The sequence below is a fragment of the Maylandia zebra genome, linkage group LG5, assembly GCF_041146795.1.
Source record: "Maylandia zebra isolate NMK-2024a linkage group LG5, Mzebra_GT3a, whole genome shotgun sequence".
Taxonomy (NCBI): domain Eukaryota; kingdom Metazoa; phylum Chordata; class Actinopteri; order Cichliformes; family Cichlidae; genus Maylandia; species Maylandia zebra.
Window position 1 is genome coordinate 14,459,941 of NC_135171.1, and position 18,609 is coordinate 14,478,549.

General features: G+C 41.9%; 1 protein-coding gene across 1 annotated transcript in view; it reads right to left on the reverse strand.

Moving 5' to 3' along the window:
* Window positions 1-18,609, reverse strand: part of slc25a26 (solute carrier family 25 member 26) — a 51,009-nt gene that overhangs the window by 18,415 nt on the left and 13,985 nt on the right. The window contains exon 6 of the mRNA XM_004545302.3: window positions 1,901-1,945. Within this exon, the coding sequence (XP_004545359.1) occupies window positions 1,901-1,945 (45 nt within the window). The remainder of the gene's footprint in view (window positions 1-1,900; window positions 1,946-18,609) is intronic.

The following is an 18,609-nucleotide window of genomic DNA, read 5'->3' on the forward strand; positions in this document are numbered from 1 at the left end:
AGATGATTGGAGTCCCAAACCATGACAAAGCCTCCACCAAGCTTTATAGACAGCTGTAGAGACTCACTGCTGTAGCTTTCTCCTGACCTCCTCTGTCCACATATCTGATGATCATCTGATTTCAGTTTCAGCAGCAGTAGATGGATCAACTGAATTTTCTTAACGACACGTTTTACACCACGCTGACATATATAAAGCTTTCAGCTAATAGCTCTTTTGGAACCTTCTTGTTGGAGCAAAAATGCTTATTTTTTGGCTGTGAAACTTATTTTTGTTATTTTTATAGACTGGTTCTTTGCTAAGTTATCTGTTATATGTAGACAACACTGGTTCATCCCTCGAAACTCAAGGAATGGAGAACTATTGCTCAAGACACTTTAAAGAACAGAAGAAAGCATAGCTCCTTGGAAGCAAAATATTAGTAAGGAGGAGAAATGACTCCAGATTTTTTTTTTTTTGTTTTTAAACAGTGCTATATCTCACTGGCTCGTTTTGAGCTTCCATCATGCCTTTGACTCCACATTCCCTGGATTTTTTGTGGGTCTAAGCTGGTGTTCAATCATAACCTAAAAGTGTTACACCCTCCTGTTTTGCTAATGTTATTTTTGAGGTCAGAACAGATGGAGCAAACTGTGCACTTTATTCTGCAGATGCTGTTGGGAAAACAACTGCGGGAAAACCAAAATATTGTGAAATTAATGTGTGAAAGAACCGTGAGAATTATTCACATGGATATTGAAATCTGGCGTGGAGAAGCTTTAAATCTCAGTGTAGTGACCGATTCCCTCATGATTTACTCCCTGACTACTTGTGTCTGCAAAATGCTGCCTCTGTGATATGCAGATATTTAGATGCTTGGCCATTTTACGACGAGACAACAGCACTGGGTCGTGGGTTTTCTTCATTTGGCTCTCTTTTCTTCCCCCCTTCTCTCTGACAGCTGTGCTGCCTCCATGTGAAATTAAAAAGGAAAAAAAAAAAAAAGCCATAACGCAGCACATTACTATGCCGTGAAGCAGATGGGAAACCATGCCACACACATGCACTGTCTCAAATTCCTTCGGTTTAGCATTTTTTAAAAGTATATCACATTATTTTTGTTGGAGAAATCCTCTTGAACATCCCTGTGGTCACTGAAGAAACAGCAGTAAAAACTTGCTTGCCTCTAAGCAATTGCTTTTTGGGTTTTTATTTTCATCTGTTTTCTTGGCTAGTCTGCCATTAGAACTCAAAAACGGCTCGAGAGGAGAGGTCCAGATTCCAGCAGTTCATTTCTCCACCAACGGATGTGTCCAGATGGCCTGGAGAGAGGAGGCCTTTGACTGAGGGACAAAGAGACACTTGTGAACGACAAAATCTAACTCCCGCAAATGCACAGACACACAGAAACGCATACACACACACAGCTGTGCGCCGTATTGTTCGCCTTCGCTCGGCCGTTAGCTCCCAACATTGATGGAATGTTTGACTGGCCGCCTCTCGCGCCCTTGAGACATGATGTCACTCCAACAAAACGCCATCTTTTCAGAGAGAAATGGCTTTTTATCTGTGAAACGCGAGGGGAGAGCAGCGACATGGGGCAGAAAAAGACATTAAGGACGAGAGGAAGCAAGAAAAAGCTAGAGGAAGAGCAACACGGCTATTCTCAGAGCTCGTGATAAATCGAAAGGCTGGTTTGATGACAGTCGTGACAAGCCATTAAACCGGGGTGCAAAGTCCCATTTTGGCCTGCCACAATGATACAGGAGAATGCAGAGGGTGAGCGTGCTGTAAATGTGTGAGTTTTGACTGTACAGTGGATTTATCCTCGACATAATTTTCACTGGAAATGATGCTACTCTGATAAAATAGATTAGCAATAAAGATGCAAAAGGGAATAAAATAAGAGATAGATGCATACCTTTAAATATTCCCAAAGCGGAAACTGAACCAGAGAGAATGGGATCTGAAAAAAAGAAAGAAGGCAGAGTGTTAATCATCGTCATTATGTCAGCATTAGTTTTTCATTTTCTTTAGGTTCAGGTTTCATCTTTAACCTCTAATCTCTTACACTTGTCATTCCTGCCACCTTTCTCTATTTCCTCTAACTCGTCTGACTGCTCCCTTGTTCCTTCTCAGTGCTGATGATTAATGAATGAGACGGGCTGTGGTCTGGCAGTCCTGACAGACGGATGGATGGATGTATAGATGGAGCAAAGTTGGAGAGAGGAATAGAGGGATGAGGGGATGGTGGGAGTGTGTGTGTTGTTGCTGGAAAGACTAAATCGGCTCAGGCAGGAAGTTACAGTGGAAAGAAATCGATGGCAGTGCCAAGGCGAGGTGCAAATGACACGCAGTCAGACCACACACACATTCTCCCTTTTTCTCACACACACACAGACATAGGAACGAGTATACTTTCTCCATTTGTGTACTAAGCAAACAAATAGAGAAAACACACACGCGCACATATCCTGTCATCCTGCAGTGGACGAAGACAGGCAAGACAGGAAAAAACAAAAGCAAAGGAAGAAATAAATAAAGTGACAGTGAGTTGTGTCATCAGGCTTTGATCACACATACAACAGGATCGTTCATCCATCCGAACCACCCCCTCCAACATGTTCCATCAGACCATGTTAGCACATTGGCAAAAACTGAGTCAGCCAAAGCACAAAGACAATGCACCAAGTGTGTTTACGCCACCTAATGAGCTTAGTCCAAATGCACTGACCTCATATAAACACTCATTCTGAAGTAGATTCAATTAAAGGGCATCTGCTTTTTAAGAGTTTAATATAAGACTTTTAAAGATCTTCATAGAGGCCCAGAGTTTTATTAAAGTAAAGACATAAAGCTGTCAAATTGAGTGCAAATTCAACTAAGTGGAGGAAATTGAGTTTCTGAGATGAGCTGATAAAAGACCTAATGCAAGTATGACAAATAAAGAACATGAGATAGTATTACGAAGGGGCAGAGGGTGGAGGGTGGAGGTGGGAGGGGTACAGATTCAAACTTAAAGAAACACCTACTGAATAAAACCAGACATCCATGACAGGTTAGAGCTGTTACTGATACATTTGTACTCCACTGCTTGTAAAATGTTTGTAAGTAATCCCCATAACACTGTCCCACCCACACAGGCACTGCAGCTACACCTGAACTCACCTAGACCCTTAGATTTAAATGCAATTCTGCATTAGTGTAGTTACTACTCAAGCGTTAAAGCTGAAAATACTGCAGGCGGCTTTTGACTTTTCCTTGATAAATGGGCCTGGCATGTGCAAGGTCAGAAATCTTCACCCATCTGGTCTATCTGTGCAGACAGAAGCAAATTCTCTCACTCCTCTAAGATTATCTAAAAAAAATTTTTTGGGACATACTGGAAGCCTGGTATCCAGCCCCCAGAAAGTGGAGTGTTATAAAAGTGCACCTGTGTTTTATTACCACCCTGATGAGTTCTGCTATTCCAGGCTGGGAAAAGAGACGGACAGAGAGAGAAAGAGGGAGTACAGGGATGTTGGAAGGGTAATGGGTACTGCTGCTGAGTGCAAGGGGAACATGTTGTACTGATATGAGTCAAAGTAAACTGAGAGTCAACCTAAGTAAACACATCCTGACAGGTTTTATATTTATATTTTATACTAGAATTCTTGTGCACATAAGTGCAAAACTACTGTAACGTCACCTTAAATAAGGCACAGATAGATGCAGCACAGATAAAGCGACAGTAACTTCTGTTTACAAACTGAAAAAAGCATTAATTATCAAAAACTTGTTTAAATTTAGCCTTAAATGCAACTGACAGGGTTTTTTGTTTTTTACTACATATTAATTTACAAAATTTCATCCAAAAAATACAAAATCTTTGGTTGCAGTGAGTGCAAAGACAGAGAGAGCAAGCGAGACAAAGACAGATGGCTTCAGCAGAGGATCTGGAAAGAATGATCCACCGGTGATTTATGGCTCGCTTTGACACTCCTGGCACACTGAGCTGGAGAGGAGTGCTCGTTTTTTTGAGCGCGTTGCCCGGCAAAGATGAAACATCTGAAAAACCACATGAGGTCTGATTAAAATCGATGAGTAATTTCTCATTAAACCGAGGCAAACCGAGGAACTGGGAAGACGTACCAACCTGACTCCATGTGACATTTAGAAGAATGTCTGCTTGAGTTACAAAATCAAGAACGCAGGCTGGAGGGCATATGAGCTAACGGCTATAGAGTTGTTTCTACAGCATTAATGTGAGGTTCTGCACTTCTACTGTAATGCTTTAACCTGAGGTTGCTGTAGTGTCAGAAGGAGATCAAAGAAGGAATAAATTTTGAAGATAGGTAGAGACAGAATGGGAAGCTGAAAACAACAAAGGGGACTGAACATGTGTTTCTGCTTTCCCTTCTGCTTCTTAGACCATGGAGAAGAACTAAAAACACAAGCAAGACTTTGGGGGAAAAAAAAAACAAAAAAAGCCCAGAAGAGAAATTTATTTTCCATTGTTGGGAAAGACAGACATGCACATCATGTCACACCTGACTGACTCGCTGTTACTCACAAACTAAGTGAAAGTTCAAGCCACTGCTGAGTGGGACAAACTGTTTTAAACTCTGTCCCGTATAAAGATCAAGTCTGATGACCTCCTCTGTACCCTTAATGATGAGTTTTGACCCTCGATATAAATCAATGCAGACGCAGTTGGACGTCTTTCTTGAGAGGAACCCTCACTAACAAGCACATCCAGTCAGAAACAGTTTCAAGGGTTACAGAGTTGAAACCTGCACCATGTTATAGAAAGGGTGAGAGAAACCTAACATATTCTATAAGTCACAATTTCACCAACAACACTGTAATCAGATAAAGAGGGGCCTAAAATATTCAACTGCTATCCTCTGGAAAACATGACTATGACTATTCTTCAGGGATAATGTGTGACTGTTATTATTCAGTTGGATCATTGTGCAAGTTGGGAAGTACTATTTTTACAGATTTTTTTTGGAGCGTTAGCCCTCTGCAGTGCTGGTGGAAAAACTAAAAAAAAAAAGCCCAACTGGCTTTTATAAGTGAAGGAGGGACAGTAAAAGTAGCATAAAAACAAAATTACCATTAATCCCTCATGAAAATATCTTACACTTAACTCTCGATATTGAACAAATGACTGTTTAGTGTACTGTTCTGTGCACTGCTGCTTTTAAATGGTTGCAGGTGCTAAATTTCATGGCACACTTTACCAAAGTGTTTGCCAGTGGGCAAAAACAGCATGGTTTTGATATTCTGAGTTACAGACGCCTCTGCCACAAGTGTTGAGGGCACATTTAGACCTCAGCTATGTCATGCTAGACTAACACAAGGCCATGCAGGCATCCCGGGTTATTCTAAGGCTGGTTAGGATGAAGGCAGCCAAGCTGCATAAACTCCATACTCCCCCACGGTGCTAACTGCTCACTCTGTCTCATCCCACCGCCTCATATAATGCCTCAGCTACCATGGGCTATTCAGCTCTGTGAAGCCAAGTTAACGTGTGCATGTGTGTGGAAGGTCCAGGGCTGTTGTGATTATCCTAATAAACATGACTTAATGAATTCCTTTAAATGGAAAAGAAAGTTAGGATTATCAGGCCACACAGGCGAGGAGAATCGCATCATTATCTCATCAATTAAGGCTCAATTTAAGAGCTAATTAAAAAGAGGACATTTCTATCTTGTTTCCTTGTGTTTTTTATTTGACATGGAAGTCACAAATGAGTAGCTGTTTGTTAAAGTGGGATAAAATACTTCCCTGAAGGCTGAGAACTAGTATTGTTTATGTCCACTGAAAAAGACTGAGGTTTTTCTCTGCTTGCCAACATTTTACTAGCTCAACCCCAGCTTGAGCCAATCAGTAGACTTCTATGGCTGCACGGGCTACAACCGAATCATAACCATGGAGGCGAACACACCCAGTGCAGTAATCACGTTGTTGAGGTCTACAAACATGAAGTATCACTCGACATTAAAATAAGGACACACATGCTTAAGGAGCAGAGGCAAATAATTTAAATATTTTAACCAGAAAACAGATCATAAACCTTCCAGTTTATGATGTATTTCCAGCTCTTGCTGCACTGCCCAACAGTATCTACTCATCTGTACATTCAAGTAATCCTCCAGGGACAGGACTCCACGCCTGACAAACAAACAGGGCCCTCACTCAGACCCGTTATCCTGCATATGCATGCCTTAGTTGTTGTTTTTTTGTATGAATACATTGGCGTGCTTAACCATATTCTTGCTTATGTGTGCGCATGTGTGTATGAAGAGCAGCGTTCTGTTTTCTCGCTGATGTATTTCACAAATGATCAAAAGTGACAGTGCCACTTGCTGTGACTGTCAGGTACGATATAATGCAAATATGGAGATTGCGTCTGCTGTGTCATTCTGCTTACAGTGCTCGTGTTTTTTGAGTGTGTACGTGTGTGTGTGTCCTTGCCAACTGTATTAGTCCTAACGTTATTAGTATTCAGAGAGGCTCCGGGCTGTCACAGGTCCTTAGGCACTCAGCGGAGGGCAGGAAAAACACATGTCAAAATATATTCACATTGAGCCTGATTGCAGGCAGGCCAGTTGGCTGCAATTTGACAAATGACTTTTAATAGGTCATACTGCAGCCTCTGCATACTGATGAGCATTTAGCAGGAGAGAAATAGTAAGTGAGATGGATACTGAGACAAGCAGACACATGTATAGATGGCCAAACCAAGCGATGAAAGTCATGGTTTATTTTTTCCAAAAGCTTTCTTTCCAAAAAAAGTATGTCAGCCCTCAACGTTGAATGCTTTCCTACTTTAGAAACTGGGCTACTGGGCTACTGTGGGTTAGCACTCCAAAATCAACTTCACTTGAGGCCAAACTCAAATCTAAAAATTTGCCTTGATACGTCTGACATTTAGCATAATACACTAGCCAATGAGATTAGTGTGTGAATTTGATGTACTTTGATTTAAACTGTTTGGAAGATAGTACTTAGTAACAAATATCTGTCTATCAAACTGTCTGAAGTCTACTTCTGTTGACAAAGTTTCATAAATTCTACACACAACACAAATTTACAAAAGCTCCACTTGGAGGTACGCTAGCTGTAGCATGTTAGCAGTGTTAGCCTTAAAAGCTACATGGTTTTCCCTACAATTTTAGTCAATCAAGCCATTTCCACACAGAGCGTGTTTTTAAAAAATTTTCAGATACAAACTTGTCCAAAAACCTCACTGTGAAAAACATGAAGTCAATATCAAGCCATGATGAGCTGGTCCTAATGTTTCTAAACAAGAAACCAAGATTCTGGTTTCATTCAATTCTCATTAAAAGGCAACAGCAGAGAGTATTTCTTGGTTTGATACAGAAGTTGAAGCAATGGTACATATTTCAGGATGTCAGTGGGGCAGTTTGAGCTCTTGTTAGCAGAGTTGGGACACATAAGGAAGCATAGGAACAATGTCAGAAAGCTGATTGACCCAGAGCAGCGTCTAGCTGTGTGTCTGAGTTTTAACAGCATTGTTTTACTATCTGTATATTCAGTACCGGGCCTTTTTGAGCTACATGTACACTTCTTGGCAAATGCAGTGGCCTGATTGGTCACATCTGTTTATTTGCATTTAAAAAAATGTGGAAAAATTAAACTTGAGCAGAAAAAAAATGCTGCAAATTTGGTATGAACGTGTTTAATGCATGAAATATTCACATACACATCCGATGTGTAAATGCTTTTAGAGCCAGATTTACTGATAAAACTCCTAAAAAAGCTACACTCTGTGTTTACTAAACACTGGTTGCAGCTTCCCTTCTGTGAGCCTTTTTCTACTGGAGGTTTCATCCGGTTAAAAGGGAGTTTTTCTTTCCTACGGTCACCAAGTCCTTGTTCAAGGAGGATCATTTGATTCTTGGAGTATATTATTTTTGGGTCTTTACCTTACAATATAAAGCAACATGGGGCAACTGTTGTTGTGATTTGTTGGTGTATAAATACATTGAATTGAACTGAGTTAAAAGAGACATAGTTTATGACTTTCAGTCACGAGCCAAGTATTTTTTCAGCTGCCTTATGAAGGAGCTTTTGTTTCCAAGTGCAAAATGTTGTGTGGCAAATATTTAAAAAAATTACACAAACATGATTTACTAAGGTTTGCTGTTTACTTCTCTCTAGTATTGGAGCCATTTCAAACATACTAAAATCTCGGACTAAATCCAGCTATTATTTTTATGAGACTGTGTTAGCGTGTTAGATTAAGGTCTGAATGTTACAATATGAGAGAGAGAGAAAAAGCACATCCACTGAGGATTTATTGCCTAATGCATACCTTACTCTAATTTAACATTTATTACGGTGTTCCAGTCCAAGCTAAAGTGGTGACCTGGAACACACGCTATCATTTCCATCCATAAAGGCTGGGATTGGACCGATTTAAACGCAACTTGTGTTTAACTGTGGCAAGTGGATAATTAACATCTGGTGTATCTTTCCCTAAGTGGATCACACAGCTTGGTTTAATTATCTGTGATACCAAAAAGCATATTACCAGTTGTGCAAATTTGATTGTTCACACTCCACTAGAGCTGATAATTCACTCTTGGTTGAGCCTTGTGGAAACCCAGCTTCAGTTTTTATTACCACATTACTCTCTCCCTCTCTCACACACGCACACACACACACACACACGCGCGCACACACACACACCAGGTTTGCCACCTTGCTAAAAATGTGTTCAAACACACAATTCATGGTCTCACAAAAAAAAATAAAAAAAAATAAAAAAATGAAAAAGTAAAAAAGCCCGGGTGGTCTTGATGACACTGTTTGCCATCATCACAATGACGGTAAAGGATGCTCTCAAAGATTTTTACAGTTACATTTTGAAATCCCAGACACAAATAATAAATACTCACATTGTAACTCAGTCAAGACACGGTGGTGCAATCTTGAACTCCCCCCTACCCAATTCTTGCCACCAGATGTGGAGCAAATGAGCAAAGAGCAAATGATTCATGAGGCAGAGAAGTCTAGCATATCCTCAGTTAGCACTCGATACTCAACGACCATTCCAAATCCATTTGGCAAAACCTCCTAAATCTGTGGATTTGGAATTTACCAAATGTACCATTTCAAATGAGACCACGTATGTTACGTCAAATTCAATTTATGCACAAGTGAAAACAAACATAAGGTCTTTTCCAAATGTTTAAATAGTCATTTTAAGAAACAGTGAGTCACTTAAGAGCTGTAGCTGACTTTGGATGGTCCAATTAAGAAATAGGAGGAGAGGAAAGGAGAGGAGAGGAGGAACCTTTTTAAAAAAGAAGCAGATGGAAGTCAGATGGTGAAGCATTCAGTAGGAACCTTATTCGAAGGGAAGAAGGACTATAGATCTCTATGGACCATTTTCTCTCTCTCTCTCTCACACACACATGGGTTATGCAGGCGCAGCAAAGCCCACAGTCTAAGTCCACATTTATTACCTGCTAATGCAACAGGGCTGCAAGCCGGATTCACTTTCCAAAGACACATGAGCGCGTGCATACGCTTCTCACACAAACATCGAGACACACCCACATTCCATCTGCTGTGTGTCACGAAAGTATGACGAGGAACTGACTGCGGTGACACGCTGATAACAAACAGACAGATCATATTTTAATATGCTGAAAGTCGATAAAGTCATTAATCATGTCAGACGGGCAGGTGGTGTTGGACGCTTCTGTAGGTTATGGTGCCAAGGGCTCAACCACAGTCGCTAAAAAGTCACTGAGCGAGAAGAAGCCAGACCTGTTGGACTATCTGCTGACATAAAAAGTAGGTCTGCGTGCAAGGGCAGCTGAAGACAAAAATACGAAAACAATCGATCGCTTAAAAACAAGTTTGTGCATGCCTGCGAGAACGAAAGAACATTGAAAAAACAAACACACTCACCACAGGCATGCTGCTAGTTAGTGCTGTTTTAACGAAGTATCACTGACATGCGATATGGATGCATGTTGCAATGCCCTGAGCTTTGAGCACACAGCGGGCCTGTTTTAAATACAGGTCAGGGGATGCGATTGATACGTATACATGTTCCAGACCAGTTGGCTACAATTTGACGAATCAAAACCCAAAGTAAAACTTGTAAAATGGAAATTTCTACACTTCGCTAAAGCCAGTCGTACTTATATTTCTATCCAAACAACAGTTAAGTAGTGCCATGATTTAAAAACAGAGCTAGCTAACTCCACCTGGCCTTTTTTTTAAATCTTCAAGGGGCTGTTAATTATTTTCCTCTTCTGCACAGGCTCCACACCATGCATGTAAACGCTGTACATCTGTAGTAATGACACAGGTAGTAAGTGGAGTGATCACACATCTCACATCCTGCAGTGACGCAGCAAAAAAACAGAAAACAACAACCACAAAAAACCTGCCTTGGACTGTGAGAGGAGTTTGAATGTGTACAGTCCAATAAGAGAGACAAAGGGATCCTCTGTGTGTACGTGCGTGTATGCACCTAAGTACACTCTAGGGACAGAAAGGTTCAGGTCTTCTTAAATAAATAAACAAATACACATTTAAAAAACACAAACAAACGCACACAAACACACACACACACACACACACACACACACACACACACACACACATAAAAGTAAATCAATAGAAAGAGCCTGATCTGGCTCTCTGGGCCTCTGTTTGGCCTGGGGGTGGGGGAGCGAAAGAGAGAGGCAAACGAGAAGGCTCGATTACTTCTCTCTTGGTGGTTGTATAGTCCCGGTTAGTAGAAGCCAAGGCCTGCTCTCTCAATTACAGAAAACAGACTCCCATATGCTTTGTCAGTTGAGGCATGCATGTGCATACATACACACCTGTCTCTAGATTCCCCTGAGGCACGCTTCACACAAATCATAAGCTTATCCAACCTAAGCCTACAACACAAAAAAAGCAGGACTTCCCTTGTTCTCAGAGCCTTTCCACCAAACCTAAATTTGTCACAGATTAAGAGGGTTGGAGGCCGTACATCTGCCGTGCATCCGGCAGCAGAAGCGCATGTCCCTTTAAGGTCTATACGGCGTAAATGCGAGGAGCATTCAGCCGCAAGCGACAAGCGATAGCTCATCCCAAAGTTTCTAGCCCCTGTGCGCTGTAAAAACTAGTGTGAGTGTGACTGCACTTGCTGAAGAATTCCACCTGACAGTGTTGAATGCCAAGGGCAGCGAGCGTGTGTGCGTATGTTTAAACAAGCCAAAATAGGGAGAGGTTTAAGCGCCGGCACATCACGCTGGAGCCAATCAAATGGCAGCTGGAGTTGGGTTCCCATAAGCTGCCACGGCCCACCAAAAATCTCAGCACAGCGGAGTTATAGTCCTGACAAATTAAGACTTGTTCGAAGCTGGAGAGAGAGAGAGAGAGAGAAGAAGAGAGAGAGACTGAGAAAGAGTGGAAAAGAAAAGCCTTAAGGAGGTGGTGGTGGGGAAACAGTGTGCTGGCAAAGATTCAAGAGAGCAATTCCATTGACATGAGAGAAATGCTTCCCAGAAACTGAATAATATTTATGTTGTGCTGGAGATCCCCCCCCCCCCTTCCTCCCACCTGTGTGCAGCTTTGTGCAGCTTGTTGCTTCAGACTGGACACACGATACTGCAGAACACGCAAAAACACAAAGGGTCCTATCAACGGATACCCGATGCTACTCGGCCTTTACGACGTGAAGTCTAACCCACTGCAAATGCAACACTGTTGTGAAGCAAAGGCATCCACATATGATGTCAAAAGGAAAAATATATAAAATTATTGCAAACTTAGTTAAAAAAAAAACAAAAACGTTGAAGATGTTGAGTTGAACTTGTTATATATGAAGTAAATGTCATACTTATTCTATGGCTGGCTTAAAAGCATGATGGTTTGACCCGCCACAGCCATTGATGGATGACATCAATAGCAAAGGGCATATTAGCCAATCAATGGTGATGTGGTGTGATACAGGATGCCCTGAGGGTCGACCAATTAGCTGTTGACAGGAACAGAGATGTATTGCTGCCTCAGGACTTCGGTCTGAAGCTGAGCGCGAGACATGAGGGAACAGAGATAGAAAAACATGTTGGTGCTGGGAGCTGAGGCGCAGGCAAGGAGGCTAGCTGAGGCTAGAGAGCTGGACACTTGGTACTTGTCTTCCCAGCACACTATACAGCAGGGCAACTGGAGCAGGCATGTTCAAAGTAATGACCGACACACACACACACACACGCACACACACTCTTTTCAGAGGTTTCTGGTTGACTAAACTCATTAGAATTCAAATGTACATCTCCTTTGTCTTCTTCATATGATAAAGTAGCTCAGACCAGGCGAGCATTTCTCTTTAATGTCAACTATCTCACTGTTAGCACCAAAGATAGCTGGTGTCAAGAGAAGCTTCCAGAGATACTGAGATCTGAGAAACCCTGGGTAGATAATATCTGATCAAAATCAAAACTATGACACACAAAACAGATATGGAAGGTCATAAGGGTAAAATATTTTAAGTGTATCTGCAAAACTGCCATGTGACTCAGCTAAAACATTTCAACGAGGATTTTTCTGGAACCAGTCAACATAAGGCATCGTTTAAGATAGTAGGCTGATATGATAAGATTAATCTCACAATGGGGAAACTCACATTATTACAGAAGCAAAACAAAAAATACATGCAATATACCCTATAACACCAATACTACACAACAAAAGAAAAATATGAACTACATAAGGTAGAGGAGAAAAACTAAACTATAGACTGTAGAAAGAAATATAATTTAAATACGTGTGTTTATATTTGATACAAAGGATGACATTAAATTGTTTTAGATGCTTAGTAGGAGACAAGATAAGAAGCTTTGCACTGTCTGACTGAAAACTATTGCACATTGAGATATAGCAGTGAGTGCATATGTATATACACATGTGTATTTATACATGGGGTCTGCAGCAGCGGGAAGGAACCACCTGCTAAATCTCTCCTTCACACACCCTTGGTACCACAGCTTGTCTCTGAAGGAGCTGCTTTTTCAGTGACAGGCTAATTCAAGCTGGTTACAAGCATGAAGTATTATAGGTGAAGGAGTAAACCTGGAAATCACGATGCATCAGTGACACTATGCAGGAAAAAGTAAAAAAAACAACCAATTGTGCCAATTTCAGTAAGGTTATTAAAGTAAGAGCAAAGCACTAAGGTAGGTCCAGAACAAGGCCGCTTGCTTTTATATCTCCAGCATGGCACTCACACATGCCCATCTGAAACCCACATAGCCGAGGAGCAGACACACACTGTGCTCTCTGGGAGCAGTGCCCACGGCAATAAAACACAGACCAGAGTCATTCCAGCTAACCAGTTGGCCAGCTGAAAAGTAACACGCACACACACACACACACACACACACACACACACACACACACACACGTGCAAGCTGTACCTTATCAGCTGGGAATCAGATAAGCACAGCAGCAGCACAGCTGGAAATAACAGAATCTCCACAGTGAGAAAAGTGCATACTGGCAGTGACGCAACTATTCTGAAAAACACACACACACACACACACACACACACACACACACACACACACACACACACGAGTAAAACAAGACCATGTATGGGCCTGATTGATCCGTTGAAGGGCTTGACAAAAGGCAGCACAACATAATGCTGAGATGAAACATCGTTAGTGGAAATAAAAACACACACCCTTCATGGATAAGACATCTTAAATCTTAGTTCAACTAACACACCCATCATTATTCAGTCTTCATGCGCCTCAAAAACAATAAATAGTACAGATATCCAGTTACCGGATCACCCAGAATGACATTAAGACGGTTCCTTTAATTCATTTCTAATTCATCATTTACTCCAATACTGGCTTTTGTTTTAGATTTTCAGATGACTGGGCTGAGCTGTCTTTTTTTTTATAACACATTATAGTTCAGGTGATATGTTTACTATGGTCACTATAGTATACTATGGTATAAAAGTATGAAACTTTTCTAATACTTGTTTACTTGTTCTTGTAATTCCCCATTTACTAGTCACCTGAATGAGATTCACCATCACCTGGGATAGGCCCCTGCAAAAAATAGATTTTTGCTAACTAATCCTAAAAAACAACTTAACTTTTATACACTTGGAGCCCGTTTTTTATAAAGACACAATACATTTTCAATATTTGATCTGATGATGGAGTTATTGCAGTGTGACAGCTAAAGTTAATCATGTGGTTAGGGATGGGTACCGGTATCCGGTGCCATCTGACTTAAACGATAGTAACCAGACCGAAAAGCAGCGCACATTTCGGTGCTTTATTTCGGTGCTTTTTTTTCCTGAGCTGTTATACACTTTAGATTCTAGCCAATCATTTTACGTTTCCGAGGATAGTAGGCGGGTCCAGGTACGCATGTTCTTTTAGAGCAGAGCTACAGATTAAAAATGCCCAAGGTGAAGCGGTCAAAAGTCTGGCTGTACTGCACAGCAAAATATGCAAACTGCTGCGGTTCCCAGGTTTTTTCCTCCCACCGGAGCCCGCAATGGCCAAAAACTGCCTTCCCATGTTCCCAGAATTTATCTGCGAGCTAACAGCATCATGGGACAAACCTCTGTCTTCCCGCGTCACTGTGCCCGGCTATGGACAGTACATGGAGTTGGACAGCGCCGAGGAGGCTAGCTTAGCGAACCCACCCCCTATGGAGCCATCTATGGCTGCTTATCTGGCCCCGTCCCATAACCATTGTGTCGGCGGCCCCACAACTCTGCCGTCCAAGGACTGCAGATTCTCTGCTTTGCAGCTGGAGAAGATTTATCGGGCAGTGCTCACGCCATGAGCTCCATCTCCATGCTCCGGCATGGAGATCGGCGCCCACTGCTGTAGTGTGCCACCAGCAGGAACACATCCTCCGGCCCGACCTCCATGCCAGTCAGCCTGGAGCAAAGGCCCACCCTGGTTGGACGTTACAGCCCCTTTGGTGGCTCATGCTGTCCTTTCTGCTGGGTCTACCGCTCACTAAGGTGGTGGTGGTCTGATTCCGGTTCGGTGGCTGCTCTGCGGGGCGTGTATATATGTCCCATACTTATGTGTTGTACGGAGTGAATCGACTGAAAGGGAACAAATAGTTATGTCTATAATTTCTGTTCCCTGAAGGAGAGGAACGAGTTACAACACAAGGTGGCCCCACTGAGCAGTTTGGCTCGGTGAAGAGCGGCCATCGAACTGAGGGATGACTGTGATGACAGCGGCTATATGTGCAGGCGGGGCCGTGCGCGTGTCATCAAACGTCATCTGCCTTAAAGGTGTGAATAAAGGTTTCTTCAGCCAGGACACGCAAGGGCGCGATATCTCATACTTATGTGTTGTACTTCATTCCTCTCCTTCAGGGAACAGAAGTTATAGACATAACTATTCAATTTAAAGTCAAAAAGCCAACTAATTTGACAAGGAGCGATAAGTTACATTTTGAATTGAACGTTACAGTAAATCCACAGGAAAGAGAGGTGGTTGGCTTTGGAAAGGAAGTGAGGGGAAAGGGGAGGAATAAGGATCTGCATCACTGGTTTTCACGAAAAAAAAAAAAAAAAGTTAGGTTAACCTCTAATTATGGGGTGCTTCCTCACATCTGGCTTTTACACAGCACTGATTTATCCTTCTTCCACTCCCACAGCTCTCACTCTGTCCTGTCACTCCAGGATAAAGTGAAAATGAGACACTGGCTATATAGAGTGGATCTGATTGATGAGTTGCCTCATGTAAACATTCTTTTTCAGCAAATGCAGTAACTTATAAAGTGCTGATTGACTGCGATGGGTGTTAGAGTAATTAGGCTGTTGGGGTATTATGTCACTTAAATACCTGCTAAACTCAAGTGGAACAGGCATCCAATTCAAGCTAAATCTGCATTACAAGTATGGCTGTCAGGGGAATAATGCATCACTCTCAATCTTGTGTTATGGCACCAACATACAGAAGCACACTCCTGACACTTATTTCCTTCCACATGACATCCAAAACATAGCCATCGCTTTTCCCTCCATTCCAGACCCCCACCAATCCCACAAATACTCACAGACCGTAAGTCCCTTGCCAGGCTGTCGGCTGTGTGTTATTAGAAACACATGTGGATTACTAAAGGTTTTCTGCCTGGATTGAGATAAACATGCATAAAGTTGTGGGAAGCAAACACAGCCCCAAGACCCCGAGGGATTCACTGACTAACAAGGCCACTGTGGTCATGAATGCAGCACTTACACAGGCACTATACACCGGAAAGCTACTATAGCCGTTAAAGGCAACAGTGCCTTTTTCCTGGGAATATGTTTGGCAGATGATATCGGTAATAAGTCTCAAAAATGCACAGAGTAGCCGTGCATGATGAACTGCAACCAGAATGATGGATTTCGGAGTCGTCGTCAACGGAGACCAGCGTACTTAACATAAGTGTGTGATCCATGGCTCTCAGTGGTACAGGCTTCCAATGTATCATCCTAAACAAGCCAGCAGAGAAAGCCCGGTGCTGTCCCCCAACCGAACTTAGCAAAAGCCACACGTGGGGGTCTGACAGCATGGCAGCTAACTCCTTTAGCCCTACTGACTGCAGAACTCATCAATAAGACCACATGTTGATCTAAGGAAGGTTACTGAGGTTTAGTCAGATTTGCAGCAGATGTCCTACTGCCACCTCAGAGGGACTGGATATACGAGTGGGCTGCAATACGCTACGTGCATGCCAGTATGGCTGCATTAGGAAACACAGAAGAGGAAAAATATATAGATATGATCATATTCACAAAGGCACATTGATGGGAATGACAGGTGCAGCCAGAACCGCATTCATCCGTCATCCATAATGGCAGTGGGAGGAAAACCATTATTCCCTTGAGTGACATCTATGATAAAGTGATACAAATCATCCAGCGACAAGTGGATCGCTTAAGAAGGTCATCACTCTTCTAACAAGAGTCAGCCTGACCTGGAAGCAATGCAAACAGGGGCAGGATTCAAAAAGAGTATCCCATAAGTCAAGAAAGTTGACAGTAAAGAAAGGAATGATACGAACCGAGAAATCAAGCTAAGGCCTCCAATCGTGTATTCTTTAAATTTATTTTATCAAATTCACTGCTTGTCATTAAATGTTCTGGAAGTCACTCAAAGCCTTCTGTTAATGAACTGGCACTTGCAAGGACATCCCCAACACCAATCACCTAATTTGATTGAACATATGGACGTTTCAGCTAGCCACTGGTGACAAATTAAGGTAAACACCAAATAAATCTACATCATCCTCCCCTTACTTTCTATTATCTTCTTTAATACACACTATACAGTCGTACTTTTCTTTGTAATGATAGCTGGACTTCCTGTGGAACAAACTGACTTATTTTGCACTTTTTTTCTTTAGGACATCCTTGGCTATTGGTCCTATTTTTAAATGGTTCCCTATATTATATTATATTATATTATATTATATTATATTATATTATATTATATTATATTATATTATCCATCCATTCGCTTCCGCTTCTCCTTTTCAGGGTCGCGGGGGGCGCTGGAGCCTATCCCAGCTGTCATAGGGCGAGAGGCAGGGTACACCCTGGACAGGTCGCCAGTCTGTCACAGGGCCAACACACAGGGACAGACAACCATTCACACTCACATTCACTCGCACATTCACACCTAGTGGCAATTTGGATTATCCAATTAACCTATCCCCACAAGGGGATATTATATTATCTTAGTATATATTATATTAGTATATATACATATTATATGGGGTGGTCCAACTAATTGTTGACCAAAACAGTTGTAGTCAAAAGTTTACATAGACTCAGTTTGGGTAATTTAGGCTTTTCTGTTTCCAGTGGTACTTGAATGCTGCACAAAGTGGATGGAATAATGCAGGAAGACAACTACCTCTACATTTTTCAACCTCACCTCAGAATCAACAGCTAAATAGTTTAATCTTTACACAATTGTATGTTCCAACATGACAATGATCCCAAACACACACGAAAACGTCTACAATGAATAAAGCAGGGTGACACTAAACTTTTGGAAAAGACTTAGAAGATCCCCAATGTCAATCCCATTATAAATTTGTAAACTAAACTTAAATGCCAAGTCAGTACCAGGAAACCAATCAATTCTGCCAAGAAAAGTAGTGACATATTGGGCTAAAACCATGCCCATGAAGAGTGTATGCAAACTTCTGACCACCACTGTGTATGTATAATGTAAATATACTTTGAATGTGTACTCTGACAGTTCTGACTCAAAACACCAAGATGGCAGACAACCCTCTACGGTTCCTCCATATCACAGGAGCACACGCAAACACACACATACAGCCCTTCACAGGTCAAGGATCAGATCTACTGAGGTCAACAGGCTTCTTCAGTCCTCTTAGCCCGCTCACTGATCACAGAGTAAACAGATAACACCAGCAGCTCCCATTCGCTTCTGATGTGAACCCATCGGAGCAACGCTCCATTTTATTAATTTCAAAGGCTGATAAAAGTCTTATTCTATAACTGTATAATAGCAAACAGTTATGAAATGAAAACGGCTCACACAAACAGTGCAAAACGAATCAAGAAAAGGCCCAAAATAAGTGAACACATTCATC